The sequence below is a fragment of the Xiphias gladius genome, chromosome 2, assembly GCF_016859285.1.
Source record: "Xiphias gladius isolate SHS-SW01 ecotype Sanya breed wild chromosome 2, ASM1685928v1, whole genome shotgun sequence".
In the NCBI taxonomy this organism is placed as follows: domain Eukaryota; kingdom Metazoa; phylum Chordata; class Actinopteri; order Istiophoriformes; family Xiphiidae; genus Xiphias; species Xiphias gladius.
The window spans coordinates 21,468,850-21,486,989 of NC_053401.1; the positions used below are offsets into that span (position 1 = coordinate 21,468,850).

General features: G+C 43.0%; 1 protein-coding gene across 1 annotated transcript in view; it reads right to left on the minus strand.

Moving 5' to 3' along the window:
• Positions 1-655: 655 nt before the first annotated feature.
• The window catches only part of kcnc2 (potassium voltage-gated channel, Shaw-related subfamily, member 2), an 88,482-nt gene continuing 70,997 nt past the window's right edge, over positions 656-18,140 (minus strand). Inside the window, exons 2-4 of the mRNA XM_040151119.1 lie at positions 12,661-13,594; positions 9,708-9,878; positions 656-1,615 (exon numbers count right to left, since the gene is read on the minus strand). Of these exons, the coding sequence (XP_040007053.1) occupies positions 1,533-1,615; positions 9,708-9,878; positions 12,661-13,594 (1,188 nt within the window). The 3' untranslated portion in view covers positions 656-1,532. The remainder of the gene's footprint in view (positions 1,616-9,707; positions 9,879-12,660; positions 13,595-18,140) is intronic.

Sequence of the window (18,140 nt, forward strand, 5' to 3'; positions counted from 1 at the left end):
CCCGAGAAGATAAAGTGTCAACCATTACCATGGCGTTAAATTCAAATTTTCCCCAACAGAGTGTTCCCCAACTCTGAGATGAAATTCTAGATCATGTGTTAAAGTTCCTTCTTGAAAACAGAAATCGTAGTTTGGCAAACGGTTTTACCACTAAGTCAATTTACTAGCTTAATTAAGACTTTCCACCATATTTCGTGTCCTACACTAGCGGATGGAGTTTGCTGAGTTGTAATCAAGTGACGTGTGGGACGTTCGTCACATGATTACTCTGATGAAGACCATGAGCTGGGGTTGAGAGAGCTTCTACGAGAACCTCGTGTTGAGATATTTCTGTGAGGCCAGAGATGACTTACTAGAATCTGACAGTTGTATTTGTAAAACCGCCGCGCTCACGGCCTGTCCATCAAACACAGGCAGGCAGGTAGGTCGGAAAACCTGGTGAGCCCAGGTTTGGACTGGGAGTTTTTTTTTTTTTTCAGGAAACCTAAAATCACAGTGAGGAGGAAAACGGCTCAAATGAAGCAAAGACAGAAACAGTCAGTTAAAAGATAAATAGTTTATGTGAATCTCTCACATAGCATTGACCTTTACTCTATACACATTGTTTTGACTGTGATATACAGTATGTCTTTTTTTGGTTTGTTTTTTTCTTTTTTTTTTTTTTTTACAATTTGACATAATGTTTTTTTTTCAGCATGCACTTTAAAATGCCAACAAAAGGCTCCACAAACACAGACTTCAAACTAGAATTTTCCTCACAATAAAACATACAAAACATGAACCGGGATCTAAAGCCTTACAGTTGGAGGACACGATGGAGAAGCACAGCATCAGACTACCATGACTTTCACAGGTAAGAGCAATGTACTCAACAGTGTGACACAAAAATACATGTTCTGGATTAAAAAAAATAAACACCCTTTTTTTCAAGTTACAACATCATCCTAGAAATACACAAAGAACGGTACCCCTTTGTCAATTCAAAGAGTAAAGCAGCGTGTGTACTACACGAGGAGGATTGTGGGTACAGGGCGACACTCGAACAGCTAGCCAACAACTGTGCAGGTCGCAACCAACACGACACACAGGTTGTGCCACCTGCCGGTCCTGGCATTTCAACTCTACTTCCTTTCTGCTTTTTTGTTTGAACAGGCTGCTGAAATCACAGTGTGGATCGGCGCTTTTCGTTTTTTGGGTGCTTATTGCAAATCCGATCTGATTGTTTTGGGTTCATGGGATTGCTACTGTGCAGATGTGGCCATTCTAGAAGTCCCTCTTTAACTCGGTAAACCTCTGCTACACTTTTGCTCCACCCCCACAAGGGGAAAAGTTTGGAAGAATCAAGTTATGCAGTTTTTTTTTGTTTGTTTGTTTGTTTTTTAACCACCAGGAGTTATGAGGAATATTCTGGTAAGAATAATTTGGTTTGTGAAAAGACAAACATCTGCAGCACGAACGCAGGGTAGTTGCATGTTCAATGCGTGGCGGGGGGGACTTCTACAACGGCGGCTGCATCACAGGGGGACTCTGTCTCATTCAGGTTTGTGCTGAAAACTAACTGGAAGTCCACTCATTGGTCTCCGCTGACCTGGTCTTTCAAACTGCAGATCATACCCTGGAGTTTTAGGATACACACAGACACACACACACACACACACACACACACACACACACACACACACACACACACACACACACACACACATTAACACACAGCAGAGCAATTAACCTACTGAAAAGTACCAAGGGAAACAAAAGCAAAGATGACCATAATGTCACATTTATTCAACTTAGCACATTTGTCTCTCTATACTGTATATACTGTATGTAGGATTTCATATATGAATACACTCCATTTTTAGAACACAAAGTGCCTCAACTGATACATCTTAATACACTTATTGCGAGGAGGGGTACCACAGCAAGAAAAGTGACCGACACCGAGTGTCACAGCGCAACGTGGCGACCCACCACCGCGTTGCCTGACTCGCCATCAAAACACAGGTGTGTGGACGGAGCCGCTTGGCCCAGATGTGCTGTGTTGTTGTTTTATTTACAGGAGCTTTATCTATACAGCAGATAGTCTCTTTTAGGGATGTGTCCAGTTTGTTTTGCTTCCCTTTCTCTCCAGAGTTTCAAAACAGGAAAGCAAAATGAGAAATCAGGAAAAGGTAAATGCTTATCAGGGTCCCCACAGGATTAAGTTGCTTTCCCGCTCGCCGATCCCTGAGCCAGGCGGCTGTCAGTCAACGGTTTTTACGTGCGTCCTCGTCCGTATCGTCCCGTAGCAGTGGCCTTATGGCTCCAAATGGGCTCCTCCCATTGCAATGGGTCCTCATACTGACGACAGTCTTATCCCACCGTCATTCAAATAGGTAATGAATTGTCTAAATGAAATATAAACACATCTCTAAATATCAGAAATGCATCATCTGTCTCCGTTGAGCCTCATCTCAGAAGACCTTGCCTTGCACACACTGGCTATTTCAAATATATGCACAGAAATGAGAACGTGGTACAAATCTCTGGTGCTCTTTTTCAGCATATATCCAGAATGGTAAAAGCTCTATAGTACATTGCAGTGGTTTAAGTGGGGGTGATTCAATAATTTGGTGTACAGACAAAGAGAAATGTTTTCAAGAGCTCTTCTTTTTAATTGTTTGACTTTTTGCCGAGCTATGTGTAAGATGCATCTAGCTGTGAGCCAGTTGCTAAGCAACCCTCTGCTACTGGTATAGACGTACTGTAGGGATGGGTGAGGCACATCTCTGCATGGTTATGTCTGTTTTCCCACACCTGTTGGTGCAGAGAGGCAATTTATAAAACAGTCTCATCAGTAGTAAATGACACAGGCTTTCAGCAAAACAAAGAGGCTGCTTCAGTTTAACGTGAGATTCAAAGACTCTGTTCCGAGGGGGTTCGGGCTAGTCTGTTTGGTTCGGGGGTTTGAGAGCAGCTGATAGCCCTTGGAGATGGCTGACATGAAGTGAAACTGTGCAGAAAAAGTTACGCATCGCTTGCATAACGGACAACAAATCTGCTTTTGGGGGTGAAATCATGCAAATTTCCGACCGAATCTGGTGGCACATGAAGATGTAATCGTTCCTTTACAGTAATTAAACTGTCTTAATATTAATGTGGTAGTGATCCACTGATTACAGTGCTACAAGCGGCACCGTTAACGGTGCCCTCGAAAGTGCGTGTGTGTCTGAGCTTCTCTCTGCAACCGTATTCAGGTATCTCTTAGGATTATTGAATAACCCCAGTTTTTAGTACACACACACACACACACGCCAAACACAAATCATAATTCATTACCATGAAGGTGAGAGGGTTCTGCACTGAAATTTGACCCCCCACACCCGTTCAGAGGGTTACCTTTCCGCCATGGCGGTGCCTTCCCCCAAAGCCATTAAGATAGAACGCTGCTCTCTGCTTGTGTGAAACCAGTAAAGACAACCTCTTTGCAGTTATCTGTGAGTAAACAGCCAGAGACACAACGGCTTTGGTGGCACTCCGTCAAAGAAAAAAAAAAAAAAAGATAAAGGTGAGGGGGAGAAAGTTCATTGGAAATAGCAGTAGACAAGCGAAAACCCACATGCAGAGAGGGACGAACACCCAGCTGGCAATCTGTGTTTGCAGTCTCCTTGGTGGATTGTTGGCGAAGCCAATGGCAAAATGGGACACAATACAAGTTGAGTGTACCCACCCAAACCCCAACATAATAATATTATATTAAAATATTCTCCTTCACACATATTTATATATATATATATATATATGTATATATACACATATATGAAGGAGAATTTCTTTATATAGCCTTAAGTTCTCCTCACTGTCTGCCTCGTCCCTTCTCCCCTCGCCACACGGCTCGCAGACGATGGTTACAGGATGATCCATGCAAAAACATGAGCAGGCCCAGCAGCAGCAGGTGAAGAGCGACAGACGTGTGCTACGTGTGCTCGCGTGAGTCAAAACACAGTCCTGAAAGAGCGATTGTCCATCCCTCCGGTCTCCGTCCCAAAAATAAAGTAGCAAAACAAAGAAAAAGTCACAGTTTTATGAGGTTAAAATGATAGTGACATCTCTCTGTCTTTTTTTTGGAAGCACATCTTTTTCCTGGTATCTAAATATAGCAACATCTAATATCCCTGATTATTAATATGTCCTTTATTAAATGTTATGGCTGCTACTTCTGAAGCCACCAGTCAAGAGTTCTTTTATTGCAAGTCTTGAGTCCCAGTGTACGACAATATCTAAAGGGGAACTCCAAGTGTCACAATGGCTAGTTACTTAAGGATGTTAGCTAAGCACATGTACCTTCAAGGAAAAGGGGAAAGCGAGGAGGTCCTCGGGTTGCCCAAGCCGCTAACATTAGTCTTAGCTACAAGGTTGAGTACTTATCCACGAGCCACAATATCTAGAACAGTTCAGATATAATACCAAAGGGAGGAGGTTTGTCTGGGGGTTGGATGTGGGTTGGTTTAGGCCAAAGAGACCCAGGGCTTAGACGTCTCACAGGATGGAGGGGATAGGGGAGCGAGAGCGCCGCAGCGGGCAGGGCGATCCGTAGGGTGAGGTCACAGGAGACAACCTCAGGGCATTGCCAGCCATGCCAGTCATGCCCGCTATGTTGTTTAAGCTCCGGGATTTCTCATAGCCTTCAGATGAGGGGGCGACAGAGAGGTGGTGGTGGTGGTGGTGGTGGTGGTGGAGGTGGTGGTTGTGGTTGTGCAGGAACAGGACATGAACACACACAGGCAGGCAGGCAGGCAGGCAGGCAGGCACGCGGGCAGGCAGGCAGGCAGGCAACGATCCGAGTCCAAGCCAGCCGAGTGAACCGAGACAGGAGACAGGAGTGAGACAGGGCAACAGTAACATACTGTATGCTGAGTGCATGCACAGCACATTTCCTGACAGTGACTGGGAGGCAGATTGGACTTGAAAAATATTTTAGCCGCAGATGCTCTGGAGGGAGGAGTAAGCTCACTGGCTGAGTGGGTAGAGCCAAAGAACCGCAGTTTTTCTGGCTTACGACACATTAAAACTGGAGACTGGAAATTGAAACCGTCCGTCTGATCAGAAAAGACACGTTGGACTATCCCATCAGTATGTGGGAATAAAGTGTAAGTAATCTCAGATTTACGCTTTATTGTAAGTGAAAGATAATGTAAACCCGAGAGATTACTTACAATTTATTCCAGAAATTCCCAATATCTCCAATAACTGGGAGTTACAACTAGGAGGCTAACTTGTATGGTTTTTCCCAACCTGTCATTACAACTTCACGTGATTTGACATTAGCCGCAGTAAAATAGCTATGTATTTAGCTTAGTTGGACTAGCCTATAGCTAGCTAGGTAAACCGGTTAGCTAATGTGCTGATGTTCCAACATTATGAATGTCATGGTTATAGATTAATGAAATAAATAAAGGATTCCCAGTTTTTTCTATTTTGAGCAATTTGAAGTTGCCATTCAGCCGACACTGGTTCTCTGGCTCCAACCCCTCACCTAACCAGCCAGCGTTAACCTACACAGCAGCTCTGCCTCTGAGAAATGCCTGTGTCATTAAAATTCCAGTCTGCCCAAGTTAAATCTGCAAACCTATTAGTCAAATAACCGATACTGTTATTCTTCAACTAGTAGGGTTGGAAAATAAAATAACACATTAGCAGTCATTCATCTTTTGGCATCATCATTAGTATTTTCTCTCATGAGAAATTGTTTAAACCCAATAAATATTATGCCCCATGTCTAATAAATGGTAAAACATTCATGAATGTTGGTATGAATTGTGCGTTCACATTGAGACACACTCTAAAAGAGTCATACAGTCATTCGTTTATGTGCGTATAAATCCAGGTTGTAGCCTGCACATACTGATGATGATGAGGATGATTAAAAAGACCATAATCATTAATGCTTTAATAATCTGTATGGATTCCCATTTTACAACAGCTCAAACTTTTAAAAATCCACCATGTGATGCATGTCGGCAAATTTGCATTCGGTCACTTGGTGCAAAATAAACAAGCAAGCCAGAGCAGCCGGATCATTAATGGAGCATGCCAATCAACTGGCGTAAACACTGATGAGGAACTGCTAATGGAAACGTGGCCTCATTACCATACTGCATATGGCACCCATTTGTTTCACCAAGACGAAGGGTGTAAATTAAACCAGGGCTGTTTCAGAACCGGCCGAGCAGGCAGAACAAAGGACAGCCTGGGTCTATGCCAACAGGTAGCAGGGACTAGAAAGGACCTGATGTTTTATTCATTAGCATCAGTGCGGCGGCAACTGCAACCGCCGACTGAAGCAGCAGAGACGAAGGCACAGCTGCTCAGCTGCCTACCTCCAAAAAACTAGAGTGGTGAGAGATCACCATGTTGTGCTCCCTAGAGAATCTGGACCAGACGCACTGTAGTTTAACCAGCTAGATTGTCTCGACGCCCGGCCTGAAAACCATCAACAAATTATTTTCATTTTGTCCGTTATTGCATTTCAGAATAGGGCTCCACGAGCAAACTGAATGATTTACTACCCCAGGATTCTTCTGAAATGGGAGCTGAAATTCAAATGAACAAAATCTTCAATTTAGAAGTGGCGTTCTAACGGTATGATAGCATTGATTTGCCTGCTATAGAATGAGTACAGTAGCACTATGGGGCTATGGAGCAGTAACATTGAGAGCAAGACATTTAGATAGCCGCCTGGAGAGGCAGTTAACTTCTGATAGAAGGCAATTAGCCAAGGCTTAACGCTCGCACATTACACTGCAGATTAACACAACATTAATGCCTCATGATGCTTGAGATAAAATGGAGGAATTAATCTCACAAACACACTTCAGGCCTTACGTGGTGTCTAAATGTTATTTCAGTTGGTCAAAGACAGACTAAGTGAGAGTAATTTACAGAAAAAATGTGTTTGCTGCATTGAACACCCATAAAATCAGCTGCAGCCTGACCCCATTTTCACTGCGTGTACTGCTCCATTTATACATTTTCATTCGTGACTTTTTCTGCCTTTGAAATCGCATGGAACTGAAACAAGGCTCTCTGGAAATTCAGCAGATGTGACCTTCATGATGACCTTTAGCTTGGGTCAAAGTGTTTGGAAGGTCAAGCCCTTTCTGAGTCTGACCTTTCCACCGATGCACTTCAGTTCTCAGCGGATACTGTTCCAATATCTTCCCAGGCCTACTACTTCCAAGGCCGAGAGTTGACCTAGTTATTAGCCTCTTTCAGGGCGGACACACCTGCTGCTTGGAGGCTGGTATAACACGGGTCCCAGATGCTAGTCCTGAAGTGTTTAGGGTAAAGTCAGCGGCTCTGTCAAGCTTTGTATTGGATTTGGAGACATTTATCCCAGATGGATTTGCTAACAGTAAAACAAAAAGCCAACCAAACTTACTGTTTATTTACTGTATCTACTGTAAAACTGGGGCTGACATCTATCCGGCAATATTAGGACAATGCTACTTCCATCTCCTTTACATATTTCACAGTTAGCATGATATCATGCACATAGCCATCAAATATATATTCAACAACCTTTGGCACCTCTCTAGCTTTCATGCAAGTCAGCTGGAAACATTAAAAAGTCTGGTGTCTGTGCTAGAATGAGAAGCTTGACAGGCATAACAAGAGCAAGAAAGGGGGCTGAGCTTAGCGAATGGTCAGTTATAGTGCGCAGGAGTAATGACGTCCGGGCTAGCCTCCGTTCTACCAGCTTCAGCAACTCAATGCAATCTCTCCTTCAGCCTTTGTGTCGTCTGTCTCGCTGAAAAACTGAAGCCTGGTCCTGGAGATTACCTTCCTTATATCATGAGATAGGAAATTGAAACTTTTGTGATTTCAACTAGCTTGGTTTACACAGTATCATCAAAGTCGCCAGTGCTCTCTTCTAAGGTCATTTTTGTAATTGCTGCTGTCCTGCTGTTATTACGGGCATGTCCGACATGTCTAGCTCGCTCACGGCTTCGCTTCTGCTGTCGAGCCGTGAAAGTTTTGCTGCATTCGTGTCATACGGGATTCTTCATAGAGATGGTGAAGATCCCATGTTGACGACTTGCAAGCGTTCACGTCATCTGACAACTCAAGATTGTTGCGTGGTTAAAGAAGGTGGTCATGTGAGAGTTAAAAATTCTGTGCATTGAAACTATAACACCGTATCCATAACATGTGGGTTGAATACACTGAACGATGGTCTTTGGCGTCCAAATCAGAGTTCGTAATTACAACTTGGATGTCGACGGGAACGCTATTTACAAGTGGGAAACCAGTGATCACGGTAATTCAGATAGGATGTGCCTTACCCTGCGAAAGTCTAGGGCTTATGGGAAATGGTGTTTGCTAGAGGCCGCATAAATACCGTATGAACAATGAAATTACATCGTTTTTCAAAAACTACCATTCGTTATGCAAGCATATGAAGCGAGCCACACGACATACTGTTGAGAAAAGCTAGGTATTAGCCTGCTCATTAACATAGCTACAAACGTCAGAGGGATCTTGAATGAGGTTTTCTTACCTCTGGAACAGAACCTGGGAATTCGGTTTCACCTCAGCTCCTTATAAGGCTCTTACTTTTGTTCTGAAGACAACTAAGCTTTCTACATAGTCTATGTGTGACCTTGCATCTTTTTTCTTTGTCTTTATTTTTAAACTTTTAGTGTTAAAAGCCTGGCGAGATGGATTTTATGTAACAGGTTTGATATGTCAGATAAAAGCTTACAAGGTCAGTAGGCTACATTGATTTGATCTGAATGTAAATTAATCCACTGTATTAAATGGGGATTTGCTCAGACATTTTTTTCCATTTAGCATCAAATGTTAGCCTGTTATGATGTCACAAAGAAAAAGAAGTGAAAGTGTTTATGAGTTGATGGGATTAAAATCTAATATTTTAACAATTTTAATTTCTCTGATTGTGAAATATCTGAAATAGCTGCTGGTGTATCATCACCTTAGAGGCAGATGATACGCTGGGCAATTTATTTGGGAGCTGTAGATGGGTAATGAACCTGGCAGCAGCCAGAAAAGTGAGGCAAAGGGTCAGACATTTATTCAAGTGTTTCCAGGCAACAAGAAAACATGAATAAATTGTGAAGAAAGCAACGGTTCTGAGTCAGCTGCACAGCTGGATACTGTTGCGCCTCAGAATTGCCAAAAAAGTTGTGCTGTGTTCCCCGACGGCAGGTCCACAGGTTACGTTACCTTATCTGACTAGGCCTGAACAAACAGCCCTCCCCCTTCCAGGGATGTTGGTGTCCCAGTCACTAAGGTTACGGATCAGATGACGAGGATTTTGACTAAAGTCTGTGTTTTTAAGATCTTTTCTTAAAACATGTTATGCTCCGACATCTGTTTGTTTATGGTCAAATATCTGAAATATGAACTGCTCTGACTGTTTATTCAGTATATCGCACACACACTGAAAAAAACGCCCCCAAAAAACTAGTGGTTGAGAACTGATGACTAATTAATCAAAAAGGAATCAGTATTGATGCACAATAGCAAAGAATGAATTTCAAAATGATTCTTTAAGACAAGAAAATACAGCATGGCCTTTAAAGAAAATACAGACTCAACTTTGATGAAATGACTGACATAATAAAATCATCCACACTTAAAAAAATCTTTATTCAAAGTTCAATTAAATGATTTTATAAAGCAGCTGAAATTCCCCATGCAGTTACCTGTTTTTCGTATCCCTCCGTCTGCGGGGCAGGTGTAGTCACTAGCAGCGAGAAGGAAGCATGTCCCCCCACTCCGACGGTCCTGTTCCCTGGTGCTGGACCTTCGCATGGGGACCCTCTCCTCTGGAGACATGGTCAGGTCACTGCCCCCGCTGCAGTCCGCTGACAGAACTGTGAGGAAGAAAAAAAATGACAGGCTATCCAGTAGTGGACCTTAAATCTGGCTCCCATAATCTGGCTGGGTTTTTTTTTTTTTTTTTTTACAGGCTCCCATAAAAAATTTCACATCCAGTTTCTTCAGTTCAACAATTTGACATAAGGCGTTTTAAGCTTGGAATCCCGATCTTATAAAACTAAATTCAGTAATAAATGTATCGCTCAACAGCAAAAAGCCTTAAAGAATGTGATCACCATGCCTCACAGCTTTAGTACTGGCTTAAATTATGTTCAACTGAGATAGTGGATAATTCAGTAATATGATAGTTACTTATTATTTTAATCATTTTACTCCCTTCTTCCTTCCAGTTGGGGACATTTCTCTGGTAACAGTGTGCTTGCCCTTAATGTCATGTGTCATGATGAGTTTTAGGTCAGAATGATGGCTTTAAAATTTAAAATTTGATTTCGGCTTAAGTACAGAAATCATCATTAAGCACAGAATCAAATAAAGCCACAAAATCAAAAAATCCCAAAATCTAAACAATAGATCCATATTTAAAATAATTACTTTAATTTATGTGCATACTACTGATACACAGTACCACTAAGATAAAGGAAGAAGTTTAAACTTATTATAACATGTGATTTTAAAACACATCACATCATTCAATACTGTCTTTTTCATTTGAACAAGCTAAAAGAAAGAAAAAGAAGAGTAGCTAAATACAAATTTGTTCAATAATTTCCCACATGCATTTAAACCCCTTTAAATTATTTATCACCACAAAATGTAATATTTAACTGTTTCACAATCTGACATATCACATGAAATGTATCTATCGAGACTGAAATGTGCTTCCCACTGCTGCAGTATATGAGCAGAAAGAGAGGATTTTGGTGGGTAGGGTAGTAGGGGAGCTTTTTTTGAGGGGGTGCCACAGTCAGTGTCACGACAAACAAACATCAAATGGCCTCCTACATTTTATAGCCTGCACCAAAGGTCACAAGCACCGCCATGCAGCACAGCAGAGGTCAAAGGTCAGTCGGTGGACGAGAAAGACACATTGTTTCCTTATGAGCCACAGCGAAGTTTTACATCAACAACAAAAAAAAATCTGCCTTTAATTGTGGGATAACTGCATTTGCTATACTCAATGGATAACTATTTGTATTATTCTCAATAAATTTCATGAAAAGACGATTTCGTCCTTCTAAGCAGTTCTGTGTATGAAGCCACAGCCTGATACAGCTTTTGCCTTTGCCCAAAAATTGTTAGAAGCCCTTCAAAAAGCCATGGCACTGCAGCTGGGGGATGGAGGCCAGTGCGACAGACTCCTCTCAGCGTGTAAAAGTGGAACCGCGTCCCCAAGCATTCTCAGTAACGACAGTCAGACAGTCAGGTGTAGCTGACTGCAGATTGAAAACGCAGTTTCACAGCTAGCAATGTCCTTTGTTATGAAAATGTTATGGAATTACATCGGTGTGGCTCTTTTATGTGTGTTTAATGTGTGTTTGGATGACAGTGGAAATCTGTAGCACAAAGGGATAAGCTATGCAAGACTTAAGCTTAACAGGCAATACTGGTTAATGGGATGAATTTATCATGGTTTTCACAGAACTGGTTGATAAAAAGATGAAGAGAAAACGGCGGCAGTGCTTTCTCACTGACCGCTTGCTAAAGCCCTCCTTCGTTACTGCTGCTACGCTCGGCGAGCTTTCCCTTCTCGTTCGGCACTTATGCCGTTTACAGTGAAAACAGTAGCTGATTTACCATCGAAATTCTTAGCAGCTTTTGAAACAATCTCACAAACATATGACAAGGTTAAATAAAAAATGTGAATCAGACTGAAATTTCTTTTTAACATAACCCCCTTTGGCTGCTACTTGCTTTCAGTTTCAAACAGCGTGTTTCCAAATCTAACATTAAAAGAAAAAAAGGATTTGGTTTTTTGATTTGGTGAGGCTAAAAAAAAACAAAAAAATCTGTCTCATGTGACTGAAAATGAACAAACAGTATACGTCAAATGGAACCTTTCACATTGCAACATAAAGCATGAGGCAGTCTAATGGACATTGAAGAGGAATGTGATCTTGCATACTGTGTATTTTAAATGACCTCTATGGAAATCACACAGGCGACGAAATCAGTCTGACTCTGTTTGTGCATTCAGTTGAGGCGTGAATCAATCTATACTTATTAAATAGAAGGTTCTGAGACCTAATAAGCAAATAGACTGTGAGAAGCCCAGAGCATGCACCTACCCTCAGGAATGTCTGCACTAGAATTCAAAGAAAGTCAGTGTCTGGAGGTCAACACTAATTTCCATCAATATCAGATGTGTCAGAGTAAATTGCTGGCATAGGCCTGGAGGGAAAAACAGCCACCTACGGTCTTAACAGCAAATGAACAATTCCTACTGGGAGAAAGACTTGGACACAAGGACTGTGAATTCTTATCGGGATGAGCTATTTCACACAAGCATCTCCTACTCTCGTTGCCCTCCTTAGCAGTGTGGCATCCAGAGATGAAAGCTGTGAGGAAAAAGAGCTCAGACGCCTGTGAGGGAGCTGCTGTGGCGCTCGTGAGTCTCTGGGGGAAAACCATTCTTAGCCTCAGGGGGGAATCTGCCAAATTGCCTCTGCTTTCTACCTGAGACGAGGTCCCTCATGGATTCTCCTCACTGTCACTCCATAAATAATGGCCTTCGGTGTAACCTGAACTTCACTGCTGAGGTGTGGTTGCTCATAATTTTCTTCTGCCCTACATGGTCTTGGTCTGGCCGTATGGTCTTACCTGAGCGGTTGCGTTCTAGTACCCTGCTCCCTTTGACGTGGCACAGGTCACCTTGAGTGCTGTTGCAGGTGGTGTTGAGATCGGCTTTGCAGTAGGTGGGGGACCCTCCCTGCACTGCCTGGGGGATGTGTTTCTTCCTCTTTTTGGGTAGCTTCTGCTTGGCCATGGCCAGGGAGTAGTACATCCCAAAGTTATTGACGATAACCGGCACAGGCATGGCTATCGTCAGCACGCCAGCTAAAGCGCATAATGCGCCCACCACCATGCCTGACCAGGTCTCTGGATACATGTCGCCATAGCCCAGTGTAGTCATGGTTACCACAGCCCACCAGAAGCCAATGGGGATGTTCTTGAACTTGGTGTGGAGGCTAGCAGTGGGGTCATTGGGCTTGGCGCCAATCCGTTCAGCGTAGTAAATCATGGTGGCAAAAATTAACACTCCCAACGCCAGGAAGATGATGAGCAGCAGGAATTCATTGGTGCTGGCCCGTAATGTGTGGCCCAACACCCTTAGCCCCACAAAATGACGTGTCAGCTTGAAGATACGCAGGATACGAACAAAGCGCACCACCCTGAGGAAACCCAACACATCCTTGGCAGCCTTTGAAGAAAGGCCACTCAGCCCTACCTCCAAGTAGAAAGGCAGGATAGCCACAAAGTCAATGATGTTGAGGACGCTCTTAACAAACTCCAACTTGACCGGGCAGAAGGTCACACGCACCAGGAACTCAATGGTGAACCAGAAGACGCAAACACCCTCCACATACGTTAGCGCAGGGTCAGTTTCAATCTCGTACTGAGGGCCCGACTCCATCACGCTGCTGTTCCGCATCAGCTCAGTCTTGTTGATGATGGTGTTGAAAGCTTCATGAGTCTCCAAGCAGAAGGTGGTGATGGAGACCAGGATGAAGAACAAAGATGCAAAAGCAATAAACTACAAGAGAAGAAAATAGACAAAGAGAAAAACGTGTGTTACTGTCAATCCATCCCTGACATTTCAGGTTTTTTCAACCATGGCGTTCTATACACTGGCATATGTACATACAACGCCAAGATCAATGAGTTAATTTACTCTTGAGAGGGAGAGTGAACTCAGACAAGTTTAATTACCTTGCATCAATTTGAATGGACTCCAGAGAGAGGAGCAATCTATCAGCAAGAACAACAAACAAACACGCAATTTCCCTGTGATCCTGGTGGAAATGGGGCATGGGAATGCAGATGCAGTCAGATTTAATTTACTGCTTCTGGTATGTTGGGCAGTTTGCAGTAAAGCAAGGAGGAAAGCCAACCAACCAAGGAAACATAAGACTTCAGCGTCAGTGGGGAATAGAGAAAAGGTATTTATTTTGTGCTTTTCCTGTAAATCTCTTGCCTTTTAGCATATTAAGTCATGCCACATGTCCATGTACAGTATTTGGGTTTGTATGCAATGTCAGGGTACTGTACCATTGACCTGGTTTTAAAATCTTTTTAAACCATGCATTAAAGTACCAGGGATAGCAATGCAAAAATGAAGGCCTGCATCCATGTGGATCAGTGGTTCACAGCCTTTTTTGCATGTGACCCCTTACAATGATGCAATGTCTACTTGTTTTTATTTGCACTTTATACTTTATACTTGAATTATTTTTTTCCTTGTTTCTATTCAAGTAGTAAAATTAAAGTAAGAGTAGAAGTAAAAGTAATAAACAAGAAAAAAAGCAATGATCGGGATTTATCGCGCGACTCCTTTTTGCGGTCCCGACCCCCAGGCTGAGAACCAGTTGAATTGAGCCTATGAAACCAGTCTACCCCTTTCAGATACGGATAGGTACATACATATCTACCAATACAGAAGTACAACCCTGTGCCATAAGTCACTGTGTATGCAGTTATAAATGTTAATAGCTTGTCAATAAATGGATTTTATTACAGTTCATCAGGGGCGTCTATCTGAGCACTTGAAAAGCCAAGGCATGTTATTAGGAAGAAGAATGAACTTTCCACAATCCGGCAACCCAATATTTGTTCTTACAAATGTCTTATCTCTGATTTATAACGCGATGAATGATTTTATTAACCCATAATGAGCCATTACTTACAACTTATAAACTCCTTATGAAGCATACCTGGTCAGAAGGTGATATGATGATGAAGGTGACCCTTCTCAAGTAACTCATCATATCTGCTGTGCAGTCCTCATAAGAAACAGTTTTCAGGAACTAGTACAAACTATGTTTGGCATGACAAAATAATCTTATCTCATGGTCCACGTACTAGCTTTTTCCCAGGCGTTTTTCTAGCCTCCTATTAATAGAAAGTTCTATTCCCATAAATATTAATTATTCTTAAGCTGTTGAAATAGAATTTAAGTAACTTCAGTCTTTGGCTGGCAGCACGTCGATACAGTGCATCTGAATGCGTACGGTCACAGTATTAAATGATGAGTCACACTCAGAGCTTTTTTAATTACTGATTTATTTTTCGCCCAACTGATCTTGTTTTGTTTTGGTCATCTTTGCAAAGTGCTTATGAGGCCACCTGTCAGATGCAGAGCTGACATCCAGATATTCCCCTTCCTGGAAGATGCTCAGGCCGAATTTGCAAACATCCACGGCTTTTTCCGAGAGCTAGATGGAGCACATTTCCACACATGCAGCCTACTATGCTCTTTCTCTACCTTCCTCCCACAATCCATTACACCCTGCCTTGTTTTTGGATTGCATGACTCACACACTCTCAAAATATTGCCACTATTTGGGTCACCCTGCTCCTGAACTGTGTGCGTGCATTCACTCTAGTGCTGTTAGCATCCGCACTCTTCATGTTTTATAAGCTGTTCATGCTGCTCATTCACTGACACCCTCAGTTTGATGAAGTTATCATCATTGTCAGCACAACTCAGCAATCATCGACTTCCTGCGTTCAAGAACCAAGCAAAGGTGATGGCTTTTATAATTTACTTAGATATACAGTGTGGGATAACGCAGTCTTCTTGCATCACCGTGAGCCATCTTCCTATTCACAAAATGGTGACTTTCAGCAAAACGTTTCGTCTCACTTTGCATGTCTTTTTTATTAACACAGAGCTTGTAATCTTCTTTCATGCTTGACGTATTTTCCCTCAGCCTCTCATCATCACGTCTACTTTGCACCTGTTGGTCGGCAACATACATTAGTGATGTGGTGCAAGTGAAAGCATCGCAAGAGTGAGAGATCCAGGTCTTCGTGTCTCCAGCTCTAACATGGCAGCATAACAAGTGCCCCTGTTAAACTGTCAATGCACTGTATTTTTAGCCTGCAGTCGTACCACTGTCCTGAGATTAAAAGTCATTGACATAGGAATGCCTTCCATCTCTTCTATCAGTCCCATATAGTGTGATGATTACATACCACAAAAGCCGGACTGTTTGAAAAAGAAAAAGAATGCACCGCGCAAAGAAGTAGAGGTGTTACAGGGTGGATTTTTCCTTTAAAATTGCAAACTCCCAATGCAAGAATTCTGCTCCTACTGCTCTACTCTGACTCTGTCTCCATCTCACCCCCCTCTGTGTCTTTATCTCCATCTCCCTCTTATCACGACACTGGCTGAAGCGAACAGCAGGACTACCTGAGCCGTTTCCTACGGCTGCTCGGATGCTGCGCCAACTAATGACAACTGCCGTCTCGTGCTGGGCTGTAACTTTTTGTTGTTCACGTCAGACCCTTTACTGTGAGGAAACATCTTCTCCCCAGTGCACAGCAGCTTGTAACAGCTGACTCACGTCACATTAACCAGCCAGACACCAAGCGCACATGCATACACAGCACACTAACCTGGAGGTGCACACACTGATACCCCTGTTTATACACACACACACACACACACACACACACAGCTTCACAAGGTTATTTATGATAGACATTAAAAATGCAAAGTTGCTACTCCACCATGTGATTGCAACAGGCGCATGCTTCTCGACACCCTGGTCTCCAGCACACTCACTCAGCATGCTAAAGGAGTCCTGTGCTTCTATAAATCGCTCTTTGAAGGCAGCGCAGGCGGGCAGATGTAGTACAGACAGTCCATCTCTGAACAATGCAGATCTAATTTAGCCCGACGACACGCCCCATTCTTTTCCTTTCTCTGTGAGGCTTTTAGCTTTAGAGTTTCTTGCTCACTGGCACGGCTGATAATAGCCAAGGTGGCTGTTACAGAGGTCAAACCTGTGCCCTTCGTGTCTGACCCTCAACATGTGCGTTAAAGAGCCACGTGTACGCAGGTTTTCATGGTAAACAACCGTTACAGCTGACGTTCACCCACAGGAGGAGGCACCACAGTCTGTTATTCACCCATGAAGATGAGTGAAATAGCTGACAGACTGTGGGTGTGGAGCTGGGTCGGTGTTTCTTGCCCTCATGTAGAGGCTGAGGGTGGAAATGTTTGGTCTGTAGGTCTGTTTGACGTTTTGTTCCAGAGCGAGGTAGAAATACTGGCCAGACTGCCATTGATTTGGTCGTAGATATCGATGGTCCCCTGAGGATGACAGCCTGATAATCAGATAGGAACGCCATATCGTTTTCACTGCATTATTCAGTCTGACATTGTGTTCATGTTAGCTGCTTTCTCTTCAGAAGGGCGGCATTATTTTGCTGCCAACATAAGCGAGCAGCGTTTCCATCCTGTCAGCGTCATTTTAAATCTACACAAAGGTGGAGGCTGACATTTGTCAACAATGATGTATGTCATTTTAAAGATCAACTTTCATGTTGGCATTCCCCGTCAATATGTGGGAAAATGATGTAAAAAGGGTATTTTAAAAAAAAGAGAAAAATCTTTATGTACACAACGGTGACATCTGGAGCCATTTTTAAAAGGCAGCTTTCATCTTCACCTCAAAACAGAAACTGGACTTGACGTTGCGTCGGCGAGAGCGGCTACACTGGCCCAAGTTTAACATTAATAAAGATCCTAATGCTAGTTTTGACACCGATGAGGTTGAAAATGTGTATTCATAAGCATGTGATGGACCACATTCCAAGAATTTTGACCATGCTAGGTGTTCAAAGGACCAGACCGGAGAGGAACGAGGAGAGATACCAGCCAGCGGTGAGAGATTGAATGGTGATGTGAGGAGAACCAGTGCAGCACTAGGCAGGTGTCCTGGTGAGGGACAGTTAGCTAACGATACCTAATGCTGCCTGGATTCACTTTACACATTGTAAAGTATCCTATCACATATCAGGCAGAACCAAAACTAGTACTGATCCAACAGACACTGACGCGCAGCTGTACACTTGTTGGATGAGACACAGTATGTTGCATTGCCAGACTCACTACCACATTGCACCAGACAGCGCACCATGTGTCATGTCTAGTACTGTCAACTGGGTCATCTTCTTTCCCTCCAGCTCTACCGCCTCTACTACTTCCTGTTTCATTTTGATGTCATTAACCCTCCCTCTCGTTTCAGATTCACACTTCCTGCCCTCCTGTGTTCCCCGCCTTTGTGAGTGTC